At 52.9% G+C, this 20,484-nt stretch overlaps 10 protein-coding genes across 10 annotated transcripts; 4 read left to right on the top strand and 6 right to left on the bottom strand.

The window, feature by feature from the left end:
• Positions 1–607: 607 nt before the first annotated feature.
• On the bottom strand, positions 608–895 carry PtrM4_085710 (plasma membrane proteolipid 3; the record flags this gene model as incomplete). The annotated part of the gene is made up of 3 exons (XM_001940158.2): positions 608–646; positions 703–820; positions 879–895. 3 exons carry the CDS (start codon positions 893–895, stop codon positions 608–610), a joined length of 174 nt encoding a protein of 57 aa, XP_001940193.1.
• A 1,556-nt stretch (positions 896–2,451) lies between these two features.
• Positions 2,452–3,055, bottom strand: PtrM4_085720 (CsbD multi-domain protein; the record flags this gene model as incomplete). Its single annotated transcript, XM_001940157.1, has 2 exons — positions 2,452–2,889; positions 2,954–3,055. 2 exons carry the CDS (start codon positions 3,053–3,055, stop codon positions 2,452–2,454), a joined length of 540 nt encoding a protein of 179 aa, XP_001940192.1.
• Positions 3,056–3,684: 629 nt separating this feature from the next.
• PtrM4_085730 (indoleamine 2,3-dioxygenase family protein) lies at positions 3,685–5,214 on the bottom strand (the record flags this gene model as incomplete). The annotated part of the gene is made up of 2 exons (XM_001940156.2): positions 3,685–4,866; positions 4,924–5,214. The coding sequence occupies 2 exons, from the start codon at positions 5,212–5,214 to the stop codon at positions 3,685–3,687; spliced, it is 1,473 nt and encodes a 490-aa protein (XP_001940191.1).
• Positions 5,215–6,518: 1,304 nt separating this feature from the next.
• Positions 6,519–8,182, bottom strand: PtrM4_085740 (Pex24p domain containing protein; the record flags this gene model as incomplete). The annotated part of the gene is made up of 2 exons (XM_066106686.1): positions 6,519–7,851; positions 7,971–8,182. The coding sequence occupies 2 exons, from the start codon at positions 8,180–8,182 to the stop codon at positions 6,519–6,521; spliced, it is 1,545 nt and encodes a 514-aa protein (XP_065963624.1).
• A 1,352-nt stretch (positions 8,183–9,534) lies between these two features.
• On the top strand, positions 9,535–9,855 carry PtrM4_085750 (uncharacterized protein; the record flags this gene model as incomplete). The annotated part of the gene is made up of 1 exon (XM_066106687.1): positions 9,535–9,855. One exon carries the CDS (start codon positions 9,535–9,537, stop codon positions 9,853–9,855), a length of 321 nt encoding a protein of 106 aa, XP_065963625.1.
• A 1,135-nt stretch (positions 9,856–10,990) lies between these two features.
• PtrM4_085760 (uncharacterized protein) lies at positions 10,991–11,326 on the bottom strand (the record flags this gene model as incomplete). Its single annotated transcript, XM_066106688.1, has 1 exon — positions 10,991–11,326. The coding sequence occupies one exon, from the start codon at positions 11,324–11,326 to the stop codon at positions 10,991–10,993; it is 336 nt and encodes a 111-aa protein (XP_065963626.1).
• Positions 11,327–12,617: 1,291 nt separating this feature from the next.
• PtrM4_085770 (uncharacterized protein) lies at positions 12,618–14,359 on the top strand (the record flags this gene model as incomplete). Its single annotated transcript, XM_001940153.1, has 3 exons — positions 12,618–13,139; positions 13,189–14,289; positions 14,345–14,359. 3 exons carry the CDS (start codon positions 12,618–12,620, stop codon positions 14,357–14,359), a joined length of 1,638 nt encoding a protein of 545 aa, XP_001940188.1.
• Positions 14,360–15,164: 805 nt separating this feature from the next.
• PtrM4_085780 (uncharacterized protein) lies at positions 15,165–16,711 on the top strand (the record flags this gene model as incomplete). The annotated part of the gene is made up of 5 exons (XM_066106689.1): positions 15,165–15,232; positions 15,297–15,322; positions 15,374–15,383; positions 15,503–16,622; positions 16,682–16,711. The coding sequence occupies 5 exons, from the start codon at positions 15,165–15,167 to the stop codon at positions 16,709–16,711; spliced, it is 1,254 nt and encodes a 417-aa protein (XP_065963627.1).
• A 1,155-nt stretch (positions 16,712–17,866) lies between these two features.
• On the top strand, positions 17,867–18,250 carry PtrM4_085790 (uncharacterized protein; the record flags this gene model as incomplete). The annotated part of the gene is made up of 2 exons (XM_066106690.1): positions 17,867–18,117; positions 18,157–18,250. The coding sequence occupies 2 exons, from the start codon at positions 17,867–17,869 to the stop codon at positions 18,248–18,250; spliced, it is 345 nt and encodes a 114-aa protein (XP_065963628.1).
• Positions 18,251–19,364: 1,114 nt separating this feature from the next.
• On the bottom strand, positions 19,365–20,451 carry PtrM4_085800 (pheromone receptor PREB; the record flags this gene model as incomplete). Its single annotated transcript, XM_001940151.1, has 2 exons — positions 19,365–19,618; positions 19,668–20,451. 2 exons carry the CDS (start codon positions 20,449–20,451, stop codon positions 19,365–19,367), a joined length of 1,038 nt encoding a protein of 345 aa, XP_001940186.1.
• Between the last annotated feature and the right edge of the window lie 33 nt (positions 20,452–20,484).

Consider the following 20,484-nt stretch of genomic DNA (forward strand, 5'->3'; position numbering starts at 1 on the left):
TCAGGCTCCGAGATATGTGCGCTGGCTTGGGCTCCATCTAACTCTCCCACCTGGGCTCATGGAGTAAGCGTGCACCACACTAAAACCTCAGCGTCGGTATGCCACCTCTCACCACCACGTTCATGGTATGTGAAGTAGTCGTGTTTGTCAAGAGAAGTGGCACATGCTTCAATCTGCTATTATAATTCCAGGTAGCCTGATATTACACATAGTCACAGCAAATCAATCAATAACACAGTTGTGAAATGAATCCATTAAATTTCTCATTATGCTACGCTTATGGAATGCGCCAGGGTACTCCCAAGCATGCCAAAAAGTGTCCTAAAAAAACTCAAGGACGCCGTAACATAAAGCCAGTCATGATATGTAAAATTAGCCAAGCCAAAGGTCCCATCATCCGTTATCCGACCGGGAGGTCCGGAATTGCCGGATGAATCCCTTGCTAAACAAAACCGAGCTCGGTAGATATCAATAGCTCGCGGCGGGTGTCAAGTGGTGGTGGGAGCTTTGGCGTTGGCGAACAAAGATAAGAGATGGGTATCGTGGGTTGACGTGGTCGTCATGCCGTCGTCATCGCGGCTCCGTCGTACATGTCTGAACGCCTCCGCTAATACTTGAGTATAATGTACAAGGCGTGGACGATACCCTAGACAAAACTGTTAGTGACGTGCTGATAGGCATGGGCGGCTATGCGGAACTCACCGGAATGTAGGCCAGGATGGTCAACAGGATGTTGATGAGGAGATCCGCTCCACAGCCACGCTCGAGGAAGACACCTAGAGGTGGGAGGACGATGGCAAGAATGATCTTGCAGATGTCGCTGCCAGATTGTTAGCATCAAAGTTTGCTAGCAAGGGCACTCGCAAATATCGACTTACCTTGCGGTGAAAGGCATGTTGAATGTGTTGGTGGTTTCTTAATGTAAGAAGGGTTCTGGGTGTATTGGAGTATACGGGTACTTGTAGTGTGCTGTAGTAGACTTTGGTGGAGTGATGATGTTAGGCAAGCAGCGGGTGCCAGCGTAGCATTTATTGAGGTGAGGGCAACTCATGACCACACACATATGACGTATCCTGCGGACAGGGAACATGATTTGATGCCGCGTACCCGCCGCTTGATTTTCGCAGCCACAGCATGTGGCGTTACGATCTGTTAATTCCGATCAAAACCAAGTTAACTGGCCCAATTTCCAAGCGAAGTAGCGTTCGTTGGGTTGGCTTGTCATGACGCGTGACGTCTTCCAAGCGCCAACAACGGTTCTTTGTCACTGAGCGCATAGTCAGTGTCACAAAGGCTCGCCAGCAACCAACTTTCCACTTCCCTTGGCCGGATATCCGCACAACTCGGCATGGAAGAAAACCTGCTCCGCATAACCGCTCACAATTCTCAATCGCCAAGCTGCAAACGGCCTTGTGGTTTCTTTCACCTCGGCATCCGGAGTCCGGATGGTGATGAGTTGTCCAGGCCATGCACCAGCCACACAGCTTCGCAAGCTCCACTCAGTCGCCATACGCATCACCGAACGCCAAGTATGATGTCAAGCCGCAATGTGTGGCACACGCATCTCTTAATGGCTAGGCGTGGCTTGACCCTGGAGAGATTGGCAGATCCAGAACGAATCCTTTAACCGGTTGCGCGGCTTCCAAGCTGTTGACGTGATGGCATGAGGCTGTGACACTGCACTTGATGCTCAATTTTTTCACATCTTCGTAAAATTCTATCGCCGATGCGCAGCGCAATCGTGCTGCTGCGCCTGCGATGCGGATCGCCGCCGGCGTATCTTGGCAGTCTACTGAGCATCACCTGTTCAAGCAAAGTGCGCTCATGAGACCTCGAGAGGCGTATTTTGGACTTGGTCCAGATGAAAAATGTTAACAACCTGGTATTGACTCTGCTACAACGATAGCTTTGAGGTGCGTAACGGAGTTTGTCTGTGGCGTGATACTTGCACCTCAAATATCATTTCTGCATCGACTACATTATGTACTTCGAAGTTTTTCGTGAAAAATTTGATTCATCCAACTTGATAATTTACCCCGAAACTCATACGATCGAGCGCAGAGAAAAGATGGATAGCGGTGTAGAGTTGTACACGTAAGATAACTATATAATCCATGAGGAGAGACAGAAGGGTCAAATGACCAAATGCTTACATACTGCCTAGGTGACTCTCCAACAACTCAATGTTCATGTCCGAGTGCAGATTGCGGGCTACGCCGATGAGTACAACATAAGCATGTATTGACGAAACCATATCTGCCCTATAGACAACCACAAATACAACGGCAGAATGAGTCCAAAACACATGTAGTAAGCTCTACTGCACAAAATACAGGCGGAAAGATACTTCTTAGAAGAAGAAAACAGGGTATATCATTCCAAGGTATCATCCACACTGATCAATCATCACCACCCTCCTCGTGCCCAAGACACTCAAGTCCAAGAAGCCCCCTAAGTCCTGTCCGCCTCAGCTTGCTTCTGCAAATCAACCTCCACCCCCCTCTGCCTCGCCTTGCCCTCATCATGCTGCTTCTCCGCCTCCGCCTTCTGCGCCGCATTTCCCGTCAGACCCGCAACAGCACCCCCAATCGTACCTCCCACACGATCCGCAACACCTTTGCCTAGATCATTCACCTGGCCTGCAGCCTCCTGGCCCTTACCCTCCTTGTTCTGCTGGATACCTTCTTGCTTGAGGCCCTCTGCGCCGACGAAACCGCCGACGGCTTCTTTGGCAGCACCGACGTTTTGGTTCCAGGAGCCCGCGCTGCGGTCTGGGTCGTCTTTTGCGACACCGCCTGAGGGGGTCACGGAGAAGGGACCGGCTTTGGCAGCGGAGTGGGAGAGGTCATGTTCGGCGGCGGCGGTTTCCTTGCGGTTTTCGCCTTGGGCCTGGAGAGTGTTAGGGGAGGCTCTGTGTCTTCTGCTCATGTGGGGAAATGGGAGAGAAACGTACCTTGTCGGCGGTGCTGCCGGTGATGGAACCAAGTGCGCTTTGTACGGCGCCCTTGGCCTGGTCTAGGTAGGACTGAGGAGTGGAAGTTGGGTCGTTGGACATGGTTGCGGTTTGGCAAAGTGTTGTCTTTAAAGTGTAGGAGTATGCGAATGTAGGCTTTGTAGATGTGTAAGTGTAGTAGGCGATTTCAAAGTGATACTGATATATGCAGCTGTAGCGGCGCTTTATATTTATATCCCCTGTTGTTCATTGAAGAGTACGTATTGCACAGACCTGCATCTGGAATATGACGTCACAGCACCCCGCGACGCGACGCAACCCACCATGTTTGCCCTGCAGCAAGGCAGCCGCACGAAGATCTGACGCGGTGGCGTCAGGCATGTGAGAAGTTACCGTGGCACCGTGATGAAGAAAGGAAAAGTCTGGATTTGTTCCATGGGGCTCGCGGCCGCATGTGAAACTTCCAGCAGGGTCTTCAAGGTATGCGGGTGGGTTGCATGCAGATCAACGGGCATTTGCGACAGCACATGTACAATGATGCAATGTCTCCATGAAATTTTCTATAATCTTTTAGGAGAAAGATGTCGATGCCTTGAATCGATCCGTATCACCGAGCCTAAAGGGCTAGTGGTATTCTTCACAGCTCAGCTGCAGTAGGGGTATGTTCGCCAATTCCCAAGGTCTCAAAACGCCAGAGTAGAATGCATTCTTCAAACACCATGTCATACAAATCACCAGTGACAGATACCTCCCTCGCTATCGTCGACACTCCAGGTACCGGCAAGCCCGACAATCTCAACTCCGCCGTTGAAACCAGCTGAGACTTTGCCGGGTCTTGCGACTCCATCGTCGACGCCTAGGAATGCGCCAAACTCTGCAGGTCCGTTGTTGAGCAGGCGCTTCGCCCAGGCATCGATGGCAGGCTCACCAGTCTCATCGCGAGCCTGCTTGAGAAAAGGAATTAAAGCCGTGCCACCTGTACCACGAAGCTTCTTGCTACCAGAGCGAGCCATTGTATTGGCAAGGTTGACGCGCTGAGTGGAGGCTTGCTTGGACGACAATGAACTTGAATTGGATCGTGTCTCTCGCGACTTGATGATGATGTAGCGCGAGACAAGCTGAATGTGCTTGTCGCGAAGAGTACGCAGCATGGCTAGGCATGCATCGTAGGCCGTAGTCAGAGCGCGGTTGTTCCGGTTTGACGTAACGTACTCCCGGATATTGGCGATGCTCTCCATGTGTTCGAGGAATCTACGGTGAGGTCCCGGCATGTAATTGCGCATGTCCTGGATAAATCCGTGAGACGGCCCAGACAGTGCCGGATTCTCCACATCTGTTCGCTTCTCACCGGTAGGTCGATGCTCAACTCCCAGGACGACGTCAAAGAATTGGATGATGGAGCTCTGTGCGTTACTGCCACCACTGAACTGCACGTAGGGCTGTTGGCCAGTGCCGTCGTCAAACATGACTCCGTTTGGAAGACCAGCGTCGGCCATGTTCTTACTTCCAGCAAGAAAAGGGCGGATACGGTGATAGAACACGTGTGGATCGCAGCTCTCGTACATGCGCTCTAGGAGGGTGCCTATCTCATCTAATCGCTCCGCGAATGATCGCAGGCACTGCACGACCATGTTGCTATCGTTTCGACGAGCAGCCGCAATCGCTTCGATCATCATCGGAATGACTGGTCCGGCTCGTGCCTCAATTGCTACAGACACCAAATAGAACCATGACTCGTCCATGGAACCAGTAAATGTCATCTGTGTCGCAAGGTTGCCCAGAGTGTCCGTAGGCTCCCCCTGGAAAAGGGGTCGCCAGTTCCACAAGCATACCGCAGCAAACGTAGCGACAGGCGGGAGCTCGAGATGCTTGCATGTCTCGAGAAATGGAATTGAGATGGACGGTGGGACAATCTGCATGGAGTGGTTAGCTATGCATCGCTTTGGGACATGTGGGTACTCTAGGCTTACATCGGCGGGCCTGTCACCTCCCCAAATGTATGCGTGTGCAATGAAGCCCAGGATCGAGTAAGCTCGTCGCCATTCGGCTTCTGTGAGGAGAAGGTCGGTGTCCAGCACAGGCAGTGTGTCAACCATCCGGCGCAGTCGCTTGGCAAGTATCAAGTTTTGGAAATTGCTAACAATAGTTTCCCATGGCTGGTAGTATCGGTCTGGCAGGATATCGAGAGGTACTTCGTCAGGCAGGAAGCCATTCTTGGCCGACACATCGTAGTCGCTCAGTTGGGGGAGAGTAGGAAGCATTGTGGTGGTGGAGTGGCGAAGAAATTGGGGGTATATTTCAAGGTGAGAGACAGAGAGAATGCGCCTATAGGAAAATAAATGGCCCGAGATGTCCAAGTAGCCGGTAAATGGTCAGGTTGGTGGTACGCTAGGGAAGTGTCGCGTGAGAAGTCGGAGTCGGAGGTTGGGCGCACGTTGACAAAGGACAAGACTAGAGGAAGTTGCCACCGAGCTGTTACCCCAGATGGAATCAAAGTTTGGCAGGAACCAGACTTGAGAATGGTTGGGAGAGACGACTAGTTATGTATGTGGTTGCGTGTGGGCGAAAGGAAATCTAGCCTAGTCGGTGGTGGTTTCGGGTGTGGGACCTAGACTGTGGTTCTGAGGTGTCAACCTAGGAAAAGAGTAATCCTTGCGGAGATGCTGGAAGCAGCCTAAGAGGCAGTTGACTCAGCTAGTCGCAACTGGAACACGAAAAGTAGCAAGACAGTCAACGAGTGGCGTGAGAACAAGCACGAGTCTATATAGTCCTGTCGGCCGCGCTTGCGAGCCGTGGAGGTGGTGGGAAGGAAGGAGGCCGAAACGCGCAGTGCTCAGTGAGTGCGTATGTGAAATCTTTGCTCCGAAGTCTCCGCTCCACCGAGTTCGTGGGCGTTACCATGGGTCACATTAGCAATCAATTCACTCATGGGATCGATGATTCTACTATGGCGGAGGTAGCGCGCCTGGCCGACGGGCTACTAGGCGCTAACCCCCTTCCCACGCTAGAAGCAGAGAGCCCTGCAGAACGGCTCGAAGCCGAAATCGGTGTTTCGCCGTTGGCCAAGCAAGGATACGGTTAAACCCGCAAATGAGGACAGCGACACAAAATGGACTTCTTCTGACGACCTCTTCTCGCCTCGTTTGATGAAGTCACGACAAAAGTGCCGAATTCGACGACGAAGATGCGTTCTGCAATCCTGCCCCGCATGGCTCACCCTATGCGCCTCCCTAGCTGCGCTACTGCAGTGGCAGGAAGCTAGACTGCCGATCAGGGACCGCATGTTCACCGGAGAAAACTATGTGGCCACATCCAAAATAGGTCATATGGTGTTTTAATGCCATGCTGGGTGCGATTGCAGTGTGTTGAGGCAATAGTAGGTACATACATGTCACCTAGCTGCGGCGTAGGCTGCATACCGTGTGGGCAATCCGCATCCACGTAGGCATGCAGATAGCGCACATGGAGATGGGCACAGCAAGCGTAACAGGATACATCACATCCTAGACATTTTGCGGTATTTACATGTGCAGTCGTCAATCTTTTGCAACATCTATCCATCTCACTACGACTGACCATCTCTCCAAGGCATGCGTTCAACGCCCCGGACCCACCTCCTCCTTCTCCATTCTCCCTTGCGACTTGGCTTGCTATCTTCCCAAGCCCGTCTGAGAACTTCTCTTTCCTGATCCCCAATGTCCTTACTGCCGCCTTTGGAGGAACCCCTTTTCTTCAACTTGGCTTTCTCGTCCGCAGTCTCAAGGACTTCATAATGCAAATCTGTAACCCATCTCTCGCCTTCGACTTCTACCTCCACACCCGTAACACAGCGGTCTTCGACCCATTCGCGGGATAGTAAATCTAGCGTCCACTTTTTGTCACTCCAGCGCCAACCCCGTGGCGGGAGAACATCCTCGAAGAAGGGCGTACCGCGGGGTCGATCGCCGGATATACGACTAGGTGAAAGTGGCGAGTAGGGCGAGGGGGAAAATATAAAGCCTTCATACTCGCCATCTTGATCGTGCAACGCACGATACTGCAGTTCAAAGATTTCAACTTCTCGGGTTTCTTGAGAGGTTTCGAGTTCGATGTCCGCACGTGAGATGGTAAGGAGAAAGGTTCGGCTTTGCTGTTCTGCTTCGGTAAGGAACTTTTCAGTCTCGGGTGTCGCAATAAGTTCTTGAATCGCTGGATGGCCGAGCGCAGTCATGATGTATCCGAGCACGAGTATGATAGCTCGCCAGGGAAGAAGGTGTGCGGTGATGAACAGCAATACGGAGACGACAAGCAGGATTAGATAAAGCATCGAAGAGAGGTTCTCGTTGCTGAAGTTTGTGAGAGGCGTAATGAAGCTCAAAACTGCGTCATGGCCGCGGCTAAAGTCTTCCATGCAATTCTGCAAGTCACGCATATTGCGGAAGAAGTCTTTGCTGAACTCGGGCGCGGGCTTGATCGTCTTCGCATCTGCCAGTGGTGGTCCGCTTAGACTTCCCCTCCATAGATCGGCGTCCACTTCCATTGGATTGCCTACAGGTTCAGGGTGTCTGGTAAGATAAGAGGGCACCATGACGAAAAACATGCCGCTAGCTAGTGGCAGCACAGGTAGCAGATACGGATTGATGCATATGAATGTCCAAACAAAGAGGAACGAAAGGGTTTGCGTAGGTTGTGCCCACGTGAAGAGGCGGATAAGTCTGTTCTGGAAGATGAAGGCTACACCAATACGGGAGTTGAAGCGACGAAAGTTGGAGGACATTGTGGGTATGCTGAAGCTGGGGCGCTCGACATAGGCTCGGGAGCGCCGGTCCTTGATGTGAGGAGTGGTTCCGCTGGGAGTAGGTGTGCCTGGGGACGAGTTGTCCGACAGGTCTTCAGAGGGGAGGACTTGTGCAAGTAGCCTAGGAGAATCAGCCCTGTTATGTCGACTTCCTTGCTCGGGTCCCGTGCGGTTGATAATAAAGAGACCGGTGAGGTGATTATCTTCTCTGACAGACATTTCTACAAACGGAGTACCTACATGTTCATCATCTTATCACCCATCCTGTTGCTAGAGTCGCCTTTGATGTTCTCCCCCAGGTGCTCCAGCTTGTGCTTGAGTTTGCTTGCGGACAAGCGACGCGACTTGCCCTTCGTCTCGGTGGGGGTGCCATCGTTTGACGCGTGCTGCACTTGTACTACTGGAATGGGTGCATCGCGGTTTGCGAATGATTCTGAGTTGTCGCCAGCCATGGTCGGAGGTTGATGCTGGCCTTCCTTCCCTGTGACGATGCTACGATGACGACAGTGACGTGCAGTTTGCTATACAGTCCCGTACTCTGGGCTAGCCTAGGTTGGCAGTGTATGGTACGTGGAGAAATATCACAACGAGCTCAAGGTGCCGGAGGGAGGTGCGTGACATGTGACTGGGTGGCGACTTCCTTCCAAGTTTGGTACTAGGCAGCTGGCAACCGGTATGTAAAGCTCCTTCGCATGCAGTTCTCGATGCCCGCCCTTGAAAGCTGCATGCAGAAGACCAGAGTTCGATGTCGACGTTTGGTGCAGCAGCCGTGGGCGCGGATGACGCACATGCTTCTGCCCGTGGCTTGCGCTGTGGCACGTTGCTCGTTCCGGGAGTTTCCCCACAGGGTCCGTGCTCGGTGGTGGTGGTGCGCAATAACGCGGATGATCAGGGACGCCCAATTCACGGGAGCTTGGTAGCTGTAGGTAGTGCCGCGCGGTTGATCTGGATCTGGATCTCAGCAGCTTACCATGACTCCGATTACGGATCCAGATCGGTGACCAGACGACTCGTGTGGAGTCGATGCGGCATTCCCGCTGTCATGTTTCGCAGTACTATGGGACCCGGGCTCTGAAGGTGTTGATAGCATGCAATGCACAAGGGAGGGTTCAGTCAGGGTTCGATTATGCACATGCTGAGAGCCGTGCCATGTGCGTGCAGGTAGTTGGCAGCTGATGGTTGCACTGCTCCGTGTGTACAGCCACCCGTCACTAGAGCGTGGCAGAGGCATGGGCGGGACAACGGGCCCTGTAGCCCTGCAAGTAGGCCTGATGTGGTTTGAGATGGACCATGCGTCGGTTTCCCAGGAGAGTTTGGTTGTTTTGATTTGGATGCCATCTTATTCAGTGCCAATGCCAAAGGGCAGAGATATGAACAGGGGCCCCGTCAACTAGACAACCCTAGTGCCTAGTGTGGCTTTTGCGAGGTGCCGACGCTCAATGTGACTTTGACCAACGTCTGCTATCGCCGCTGCGACCCCCTCGCCCCTTTGCTGCCATACAGCGCGGTGCTTTTTCTGCGCTGAACACCTTCACCCTTGGAAACTTCGGATATTCGCTCGCTCACCTCATTACCGGACCGCCGATCGTCTCTCACCGCTGCTGCCGGGCCCTTTGACAGATATGTCGGCATAGTGCCATCGGAGCCCAAGCGCGACGCTTGGAGACAGTCCCAGCGTTCTTGAAGGAGGAAGAAACAACCAGGGCTTGCTCGCCGTGCGCAGCAGAGTCCGTGTTGGTGGTGTTGACGCCGCACAGAGTGTGTGCTGACCATGTCAACGCAACCGCGAACGTCAATACGAGCCATGACACCCACAAACGTGCCCGAACGGTCAGGGTCCACCGTCTCAGAAGACTCTAGTGGCTCTTCAGGTACGAAAAAGCAGCCTGCCAGCTGGCCACGCGATGCCACGGTGATGCTAATGGCGCCTCTTGCAGAAGACCGAGTCCGCAAGTTCCAGAAGACGGGCGAGCAGGGCAACCGCCTGCGCAAGACGAGTGTCTCAAATGCCATAACGGCAGGTCGGCCGCTGCCCCCAATCAACCACAACGCGGCGGGACGCGGGAGGGCAAAGGTGCCGCTGGGCCCCCGCGAGCCGCGACAGGACTTCTCCAAGCAGAGGTAGGTAGTGATTGACATGACTGGGCGGTGAACTGACTCTCAAGCTCGAGAGAGCGAGAGCCATCTTGTCGCGTTGTATGTACAGTAGACTGGAGCTGACACGTGAATCCATCTAGAATGACGAGCGGTGCTAGCTTGGCTTCGGTCGAGGGCCGCTCCTTCCTGCCCACGCCCGCAAATGAGACGACCACGCGCCTGGCCCCCTCGAATCCACGCTTCAGCTTCTCCAAGCAGGAGCATCAGCATCAGCAGCAGCTTCATCATCAACACCAGCAGCAGCAGGGCCACGCTCACGGCCAGCTCGAGTCGACCAAAGAAGAAGAGCTGAGCGAGAGCTTCGGCTCGTACGACTTCCTGCCGTCGGTCAACTTTGACGACTTTGCTAACAGCCTGGCCTATGAGCCTGCTTTGAGCGACTTTCCCGTGCCCGGGACCTTCACCTCCAACGTGGCTGCCGGTAACGGCCAAGTGCAGATGCAGCCCTTCACAAGCAACCCCGTTGACCCGTACCCGACACGCACCAGCTCCTTCGCCCGCCGCTTCAGCCAGTCGACCGCGAGAAAGGTCAGCGGTGGATCAACCGCGTCTGGATCCGACACGTCTTCGATGCTGCCGCCGCCTTCCAACATGGCCATCCGGACACGCCGCCAGAGTCAATTTCCTGCCCAGGCACCGCCAAATCCAGCGGCGCGGCCACCTCGCAAGAGCGTTGGCCCTGGAATGCTGCCAACGAATAGCTTCGAGCGAGACATGGCCAACGACAACACCATGCCCCGCCTAACCCGCGCACCTTCCTTCACCAAGGGCGGCCGCCGCGAGACTCTCTCTGCAAACCTCAGCAGCACCACCACCGGAGTACCCAAGCTCCCTACCGCAACTCGAAACGCCAAAGCAAAATCGCTACAGCCCCCATCACGCCATCAGTCGGGCCACCTAACTGTCTCGTCGAATGCCCCTGATCTAAATCCCATGCCCAACAACGCCCGTTCGCCGGGTAGGTCTCCTGGCGCCCAGCCCTCATATACCCCTTCTTCGGCCAACAAGCGACAATCGGCTGCACCCCACATCTCTGGCCTGGGTGCAAGAACCATCAGCCCCACCGACGCCCGAAGGCTGCGAAGACTATCCATCAACCCTAATCATCCTCCCTCCGGCGGTCCTGTCGGGCCCCCCACGCCCCAAGCCGACGCCGCATTTGACGAGCGTGCATTCAGCCAGTCCCCGGCCATGGTACATGGCGGCAACATGACACCCTCGTCGGCGCGTGCAACCCCGGAGCAGAAGCGCAAATCGTATGCATCAGGAGTCTCGCTTTCGTCAAATTCAAGCTTGAACTCGCTGAAAGTGGGTCCGTCCTCAATACCTCTGCGTGTCAATCCCGCGCCCTCGGGCTCACGACTACCCGCACCCAAGCCGCGAAATGTGCAAAGCTCGGCCGGCGGGGAGCAGGAAGAAGTGCCTCCTGTGCCGGCCATCCCGAAGGCGTACGAGTCCCCCAAGGAGCCAGAGCGTGGCAGTTTCACGTTTACCACAGCCCCGTCGAAGATGAGCACACCCCAGCCGGCACCTCAAGAGTCCATGGCAACACCAGAGGCACAAAAACCCGACCCGAGACAGAACGAGACTTCGGACGGCAGTTTCTCGAACAGGAGCTCTGGGTCAATTAGGCACAGGCGAGGCTTGACAGTCGGGAATGGTCCAGAACAGGAGAGAACTCCTACAGTACAACAATCCAGCAAAAAGAACCTGCAGCCCATCAGACTGCCACCCCTCAACTTGCTGCCACTTGGCACACCGTTCAACAACAGGATGTCGTCTTTCCCAACACCGTCTGGTGAGCTAGAGGAGGGCGCTGTCACTCCGCCACCAAAGCGCGCTCTCAACAAGACACCGAGCACGCCCATGACAGCGTCAAAGGCGAATTTCTTTTCACGGCATACCAGCCATGATGAATACCACAAACACTTACGTAGCAGTAGTTCCGCATTCAATCTTCGTCAAACAGACTCTTCGCTCGACGCACACCCGAACATCGGCAATCTTCCAATTCCAACCTTGAACCCCACGCGACAAGCCACCACACCATTCTCATCGAATTCATTACCTAAAGGAAGCGGAGAGTTTGCTCGTTTGCAATCAAGACCCAGCGGCGAGTACAAGTCTTCTCTTAAGGATGTGGAGATGCAAAGCATGGTTGCTGGCCCGCGGCCATTACAGAAGACGCTCACTTCGGATTCGGCGCAGACTTCTACCTCTACAGAACAAGAACCGGAAACACCATCGTCTGGTTCGTCTCTGCGACGCAAACTCAGCTTGAGTGGCTGGAGACGAGCATCGTCGAAAGCAGCATCGCACCCAGCGCAAACTGCCCAAGTACGGAAGCCAGGTCCAAAGGCTGAGGAGGCAAGATCACAACAACAGCAGCCGCAGCAGCAGCCGCAGCAACAACAGCAAAACAAACAAAGTGGGATGCTACCACCACGGTTGCCTGCATCTGCAACTTGGAGCGGTGCCATCGATTCAACCCCCAGTCCTGCTACAAGTCGTACGCGGCCATCTCTTGATTTTGGGCGTCGCAAAGCCTCGACATCAGCAGTCGCAAGTGACACAGAAGTGGAAAAGAACAGTGCCCGCAAGCCGACTGGAAATGCGGGAATGCGAGTTGTGTCAGGACACGTGGACCAAGCCAACAATCAGCAAACTCAAAAATCTTCCTCTATTTTGACACCGATGCAGCGGATGTTGGGCACGAAGAGCTCGTCAAACATGCTAAAATCTCGCAACCTGGACCCCAATCTCGATCGAGACGATATGCTGGCAGACGAAGAGATGAAGAAGCTTGCATCGAAGCGAAAGGACTTTGAGCATGCAGCACGCGATGTGGACGAGCTTCGCAAACGCGCAACGGCCAAGGAGCGCGTCAGTCCAAGTGATGCTATGCGCATGGCTAATCTGAACATCTTCGAGAGAGGCGAAATCATCGACTACAAGGAAGTCTACTTCTGCGGGACAAAGAATGCGAAGAAGCACGTTGGCGATCTCAATGCCCAAACAGCCAACTTTGGCTACGACGACGAACGCGGTGATTACAACATTGTCTTGGGAGACCATCTAGCCTACAGATACGAAGTTGTTGATGTTTTGGGCAAGGGTAGTTTCGGACAGGTCGTTCGTTGTATTGATCACAAGACGGGAGGGCTTGAAGCGATCAAGATTATCCGTAACAAGAAGAGGTTCCATCAGCAAGCTCTGGTCGAAGTCAATATTCTCCAGAAGCTACGCGAATGGGTAAGTGGGCAATGTTCAGAGGCCTATATGATTGCTAACATGTTTCCAGGACCCCGATAACAAGCACAGCATGATCAACTTTACCCAAAGCTTTTACTTTAGAGGCCACCTCTGCATCTCCACCGAACTTCTTGGTATGAACTTGTACGAGTTTATCAAAGCGCACGAGTTCAAGGGCTTCTCGGTACGCCTGATCCGCCGTTTCTGCAAGCAAATGCTCGCTTCGCTCGTTCTTCTCAAGGCTCAAAAGGTTATTCATTGCGACTTGAAACCCGAGAACATCCTATTGGCTCACCCTCTACACTCGGAGATCAAAGTCATTGATTTTGGATCCAGCTGCTTTGAGACGGAGAAGGTTTACACTTACATTCAGTCGCGATTTTATCGATCCCCTGAAGTTATTTTGGGCATGAGCTATGGTTTGCCGATTGACATGTGGAGCTTAGGCTGCATCCTTGCGGAACTTCTCACTGGCTATCCTATTTTCCCTGGAGAGAACGAGCAAGAACAGCTTGCATGTATCATGGAAATCTTCGGTCCCCCCGAGAAGCACTTGATTGAGAAGAGTAGCAGGAAGAAGCTTTTCTTTGATTCACTTGGCAAGCCTAGAGTCACCGTTTCCTCCAAGGGCCGCAGACGCAGGCCTAGTTCGAAGACACTTCAGCAAGCTCTGAAGTGTGACGACGAAGCCTTCCTTGATTTCGTTGCGAGATGTTTGCGGTGGGATCCCGAACGGAGAATGAAGCCCGATGAGGCTATGCAACATGAGTTCATTACTGGGGTTCGCAAAACCAGCCAGCCACGACGGACATTCAATGGTTCCACAGGTGTCTCGTCACCTGCGAAGCGCGTACCCGCTGCGCCAACGTCACAACCCCGCGTTCGACCGCTTCCCGAGCCTCCGGCAACTAGCTTCAGAAATGCAACCGCTGCCAGCGGACAGCGGGAAGTGGCAACTAGCAACTCCCCTTCAAAGGGCAGCGCTCCGCAACGACGACATTCCAACGTCCAGGGAAACTTGGTCGGCACTAAGCGTGCTGCGAACGGGGCGCCGCTCAATACCGCAGGTGGGAGTGGCTTACCGCGAGTAGCACAACGCAGTGTGTCGGGCAAGCCAGACCTTGCTTCGGCTGCAGCGATTGCCAGTCTTGTAAGTCGAGAGGACCTGTACTAGTTCTAGTCGGTAGTTGCTAACAGTGTTGCAGAAATCGCGTTCTTAACCTTGGGAAACCGGAGATATACCCACTATAGATCAACGACTATCTCCGCAATTGCTGAGGCTTTCAAGTACATACTACAGGTGTCTTCACCTACTGTCGGGGTTGGTGCTGTTCTGGGCAGGTGCAGCAGATGTGGTTTGGAATGTTTATGTTTCTTCGTTCAGCTACGTTTATACCCCGAAAAAAGTCTCTACTTGAGCATATTTTCACTGGTGTATTTATGAGATTTTGGATAAGATGAAGGTTTGTGGGCTTTTCGACATGACTAGCATTCTCGGGCGTTGTAGCAGGATAGCTGTTCGCGTCCAGGTTCCTTTAATGTGATGGATGTTGGGTGGTTTGATCCTTTACTTGTGTTGGCAAGTTTCTTCACACACTCTCTCTACTGCATGTATGACGCGATGCTCCCACGCTTAGATGACCTTTATGTACTTTGCCGCTCCTTTGGGGAGCATTCACGAAGCCATGAATATTGAATAATTGCTTTTGTCTTTGTCTAGCTTCAGCGCCACTATAGTGGTGAGTAACGATTGGACTGAAGCTGGAATTTGTATGACCAGTTTAGGCCTGAGTATCAGCTGGAGTTTGAGGATATCGGTGGCAATCTACTTTCATGTTGCCGATTTCTGTTTCTACAGGAGATACATATACGCCTACTCGTGAAAGAGTAGAATTTGTGATGTCAGCGCGCTTATCGATAAGAAGCGCGAAATTGACGATGCCGGCATCAACTTTCGCACGGCTGCCTCGAGTTGACACTGTCCTTCTTTGATACCCAGTCTCTCTTTCTTTGATCTTTACTAAAATGCCGCGCGATCCTCTCATCGGCCTCGTGGGCAAGCCTTCGTCTGGAAAATCGACGACTTTGAACAGGTGCGTAATGCCCCCTCCCCCGCCCCTCCTTCAAAGGGCCCTTCTAAGATGGATACCACGACAGTTTAACAGATGCTACCTCTAAAGTCGGTCCGTAAACGCGCAACAGTTTGGGAAGCTATGTAGGCTGATCAGAAGTAGGTAACTTTCCGTAAGTCCTCCCTTGTCCATCACAATCCACCGGGAACATAGCCTGTCGCATGCCCTCCTTCGACCCCACGGCTTCGATTCACGCTCGCAGACTAGGGTCGTCTGATGCGATAACGGCAGATTTACCACAATCGACCCCCAACGCGCTATCGGGTACCTTCAAATTACGTGTCCCTGCGCGCGCCTCAACCTCGCCGACCGCTGCAAGCCCAACTACGGTTCCTGTGTCGAGGGACGGCGATCGGTGCCCATAGAACTACTCGATGTTGCCGGTCTTGTTCCTGGCGCACATATGGGCAAGGGGTTAGGTAATAGGTTTCTGGACGATTTGCGACATGCGGACGCGCTGGTACATGTGGTGGACGTGAGCGGGACTACGGACGCAGAGGGCAAGGCGACAAGAGGGTATGATCCAAGCCAAGATATTGTATGGCTGAGGAGCGAAATCGTGAGGTGGATACAAGGCAATTTGATGGAGAAATGGGGTAGTATCAAGAGACGACATGTCGCAGTCAAAGCGACAGCAGTAGAAACCCTCCAGAACCAATTCTCCGGTTACGGCTCCACGTCCAGCGTCGTCGCACGCTGTCTGGACCGCCTCGCCCTCAAAGAGCCCTTGCAAGACTGGTCCGACGAAACCATCGAGCGCGTCGTCAACGCCTTCACCGACGAAAAGTTCCCAACCGTCATCGCACTCAACAAAATCGACCATCCAGACGCAGACAAGAACATTGCGAAAATTGCAAAGATGCAGGATCCCAAAAGCATAGTCCTCTGCAGCGCTATATCCGAAGTTTTTCTCCGCAAACTAGCCAAGCAGGGCTTCGTCAAATACACCGAAGGCAGCGAATTCGTAGACACGCGCGAAGACCTCATCGAGCAAGGCGACCCCGACGGTGGCGGCCTAAAGGAACTAGACGAGAAACTCAAGACGCGGATTGAGAATCTTAAAGATATGGTTCTGTATCGCTTTGGTAGCACTGGCGTTGTTCAAGTGCTGTCACGGGCGGCGGAGCTACTTGGTCTGGTACCCGTTTTCCCCGTTAGGAATATCCACGCGTATACGAGTGGTTCGGCAAGTTCGACGGCCGTGTTTCGCGATTGCGTGCTGGTAAAGAAGGGGAGTACGGTGGGCGATGTTTATAGAAAGGTCATGGGTGATGCGCCGATGGCGTATGTGGAGACGGAGGGTGGGAGGAGGGTAGCGGAGGATGATGTTGTTGCTGTAGGGAAGAATGATGTGAGTGGTATATCCGATGGGGTTAGATGATCGAATTGTGATGCTAACGAATGGAACAGATATTGAGTTTCAAGGTGGGTAGGGCTTAGGGAGATGGCTTTGGCCTGGACTTGGGCTTGGACTTTGGTTTGTGGTGTAGATGCATGCTGGGTACATGGAAATAGGGCCTACTCTCTATACACGGCTTTCCGGGAAAAGCACGAGACTGGGGAGTGGTAGTTTTGCAGCTTTGTGTTTTCAAACAATGCATACATCGTTCAATCCATCTGCCACCTTCACAACTACTCTACCTCTTAAATACTACCTTTTTTCTGCCCCCCTTGGAACCAAAGGATTGCTCCTACACCAACCACCCGCCTCATCTTACTCTTTCTATCACCATCTCGCATACTTTTAAACGCTAACCGGCCTGTTTCTTCTCTGCCCATGTACTAATCTCGCCGGCCTTTCTATCTTTACTATCACCACTATGCCTTGCTACCCTGCGCATCTTGTAGTATGTCATATCCTGCCCCGTCCTGTCCCGACATGTACATACCCTCCCTGCGCATCGCAGCGTGACTTGTGTGTGGTGTGCGTGTACCTAGTAGGTGTAGCAGAAGACAGGATGGTGCAGTGCAAGCACGTCCCGCGATCTCCATGATAGGAGAAGTAGGATGGGAGCGATACATGAGTGATGTTGATGATTGTGGTGAGCGCGATGACGATGACGATGATGCTGGTGGTGGCAACGAAGAAAAGAAGCGGATCGCTGTATGGAGTGCTGCGAGAGAATGTGGTAGTGGGTATAGACGTACTTATGGACGCATGATGTGTAGTAAGAGAGCGACAAAGGTGGAGATGGTAACTTGCTCTTTTGATGAGAGTGGTGATGGTGTGGTAGCATATTGAATGCCGCCTTCTTGTGCTGTCACTGCTACAGTCGAAAAGATGATATGCAAGATGAGCGTGATCGTGGCTGCGGCTCTGGCATGTTCGGGGTAGGGCAGGAAGTGGGTAGACATGGCTTGGATATGAACTATGCACTTCTTCCTCAACCAATGACCAAGGCCATCGAGTCAATGAAAAAGATAGACCAGCTGCCGATACAGCCTATTGTATAAGATACGGGTATACACTCCCTAACATATGAGCGCGAGAGTTGCTCATGTTACTCGCAGGCTCTAGCGAGAGTGGTGTCACTGACTGCAGTTCCCGTTCGAGCCCCTTATCCATACGCGGTCGTACCCAGCAAGGGTCGCAAGATGGCGAACCATCCGTTGACCACCCCCAGAGACCTATGTGCGCAGTGGGAGGCCAGGGTCGATGAAACGAACATTTCCCGCAATAAGAAATGCCCGGCGACATCTGCTGGTCGCAACGACACTGTCGGATGCTTTCTCGGTGGCGCGCAAGCTAGTAAAGCAGCTGCGGACCGGTGGAGTCGAGAAGGACAAGCAAGCTGGCTAGGACACCAACGTTGCTCGCAGCATCCTGGCGGAAGAGCAAGGCAGGAGTGAGTAACGTCTTACCCACTATCCACCAAGTGAACTAGTCAGCGACTTCTGTTGAAGAAGCAATACCTCAACTCGCTCAAACCATACCCGGGTAACCGCGAGCGAGCGCAGTTTCCAGGTGGGAATAGGTAAGTGTTTGCTGAGGGCGCCAAGTCGTTCATTCTTCCAAAGAGTTCAATCAAATCCAGACCGCATAGGTATCACAAACGTGACCTCAGAGACCCGGTAACGGAATCCAACCATAATGTTACCGACAATAACTATCCGGGGGCTCTGGACCTGAAGGTGTGCCGTGGGAAAGAGAAAGCAGAGTGGCAGCGAGCGAGGGGTTATATACCCATAGGGACCTACCAATCACGGCGCTAATCTAGCGCCCACGTGATTATTGCCACCGGCAATACCCCGGGTGTGACGTTGGGGCTGCGAAGTGGAAGTGAAGGTGAAGGTGAGTCGGCGTAAAGTCGCGTTGAGGCACATGGACTTGCATGAGCAGTGACGTCCACTACAAATCATACCCGAGTAGCCAATCCTGAGGTTTAGCGAGAATTTCTGCGTGGAACATCAAGCAACCACTCGGCGCGAAACTGTTCGTGGACGTGGGGAGAGCCGAGCCTTAGCGACGGTAGATATTTAACTGGTGAGAAGCACTATGGTAGACTTCTAGCTGATATGTTACAACAAGCTCAGAAGGCTACTGCAATGCTAAGATTCATCAATCTGTAATAGACGACCCTCGCTAGATCCTCTCGACAGGTCGCAAGTTAGCAACTACATTCACTGTCTGCCAAGTGGGCGCATAGCTCATGTATCTTAGTTGTGCATATACCTCTTCGTTAACAACCAAAAAAAAGATACCCATATCCCTGACACCATCTTATACGTACTTGCAATGACTGTAATACTCGCTTCGCAAAAATGCACTAGGTTATCAATACCGTAAATGAAGCGACTGGAGCAAGAAATTGAGAACTTGAAGATTACCAAGCAGACTGAGAGCGAGTGCGCGGAGGTATCTGCCGAGAAGAAGAGGAGGAGGCACGATGAGACACCCAGATAAGTAAGATATGTATGAGTTTGAAGAATACATGCTAACTATTTGCGTAGGCCTACCTTCCCCGAAGACCGATTCTGAGATACATGGCTTCACGGAAGAGACGAGAAGAAATGCATAATACATGGAAGGATGGCAGGCATCAGAAAACGTGCCAGGAACTATGTATAGAACGAAGATCGTTTCCACCTCAGATCACACACTCATTTGACGACTCTTGTCCTTATCGCAAGCAGTGGAACCGCTGCTCAGCGTAGTGAGCCTGGATGCATCGCAGCACTCAGCATTGAGAAGTTGCTGGTGGGAGTTTGGTGCTCTCGATGCAAGATTCTGGTCATTGACCACGCCTGCCCACATGGCGGAGAGGGGGAGAAAGATGCAGACAACCGTGAGGACGTGAGCGACGATCTCAGGAAGAACATTCGTGAACTGAAGACTCGCGAAGATAGCTGGGGAACATATTAGTCAAGCCAAAGACTGTAGACAACGAATACATACCTGGAACGAGCATAGTCTGCAGACCCATGATGAAGACGATTTGCATCGGTCCAAACTGTGGCATGTTGAGCCTACGTCTCTGCAAGATGGCATGCCCCAGCTTGAAGGTGAAGACGCAGCTGAAGAGCCAGATGGCAACGACCTGTACGACGTACGAGGTCGATGTCAGGTTCTGAACGGAATCATTACCCTCGAAAGCCAATGTCAACTTGGTGTTGTAGTACACGGCAGCGGCTCTGAATCCGAACGCGACGCATGCCATGGTGGTAGTCACAGCCATGATGATCTTGCGATGCAGTGGCGGTGTCGTGACGCACACGATCCATACTTGAAGACTGAGCGAGATGAAGATCAGAGCGGTGACCAGGATTCCGAAGATATTGATAGTGATGTAGCTAGCAAAGTCGTATCCGGTGATGTGATCCCAACTCTGGCTCATGACCGAATAGGGATTGTTGAAGTTTCCGGTAATCCATGTGCAAAAGAGCAGACAGCGTATGCCGTTGGTGAGCAGACATGCGGCGTTGAGCAGAAAGATCCAGGACTTTCGCTTCTCAGCCTTGGTCAAGAGGAGGAGAGTCAACAGAAGCATCAGAGATGCGCCGAATCCAACTCCATAACTGATGCCGACACGAAAGTCGTAGATGCGCCAAGTGTCAAGGTCCTCCCAGCTCTTCTGTACCAGAACCCATCCACCGTTGCCATCGGACATGGTGAAGTTCAAGGGCTGGGTCCATGGATCGAAGTTTGACGGGACCTGAACGCTCTGCATGGTGTCGTCCATGGCGTTGCGTGTTGCTGAGTGGCGTTGGTTGGG

This window comes from Pyrenophora tritici-repentis, chromosome 3, assembly GCF_003171515.1.
Source record: "Pyrenophora tritici-repentis strain M4 chromosome 3, whole genome shotgun sequence".
Classification (NCBI taxonomy): Eukaryota; Fungi; Ascomycota; class Dothideomycetes; order Pleosporales; family Pleosporaceae; genus Pyrenophora; species Pyrenophora tritici-repentis.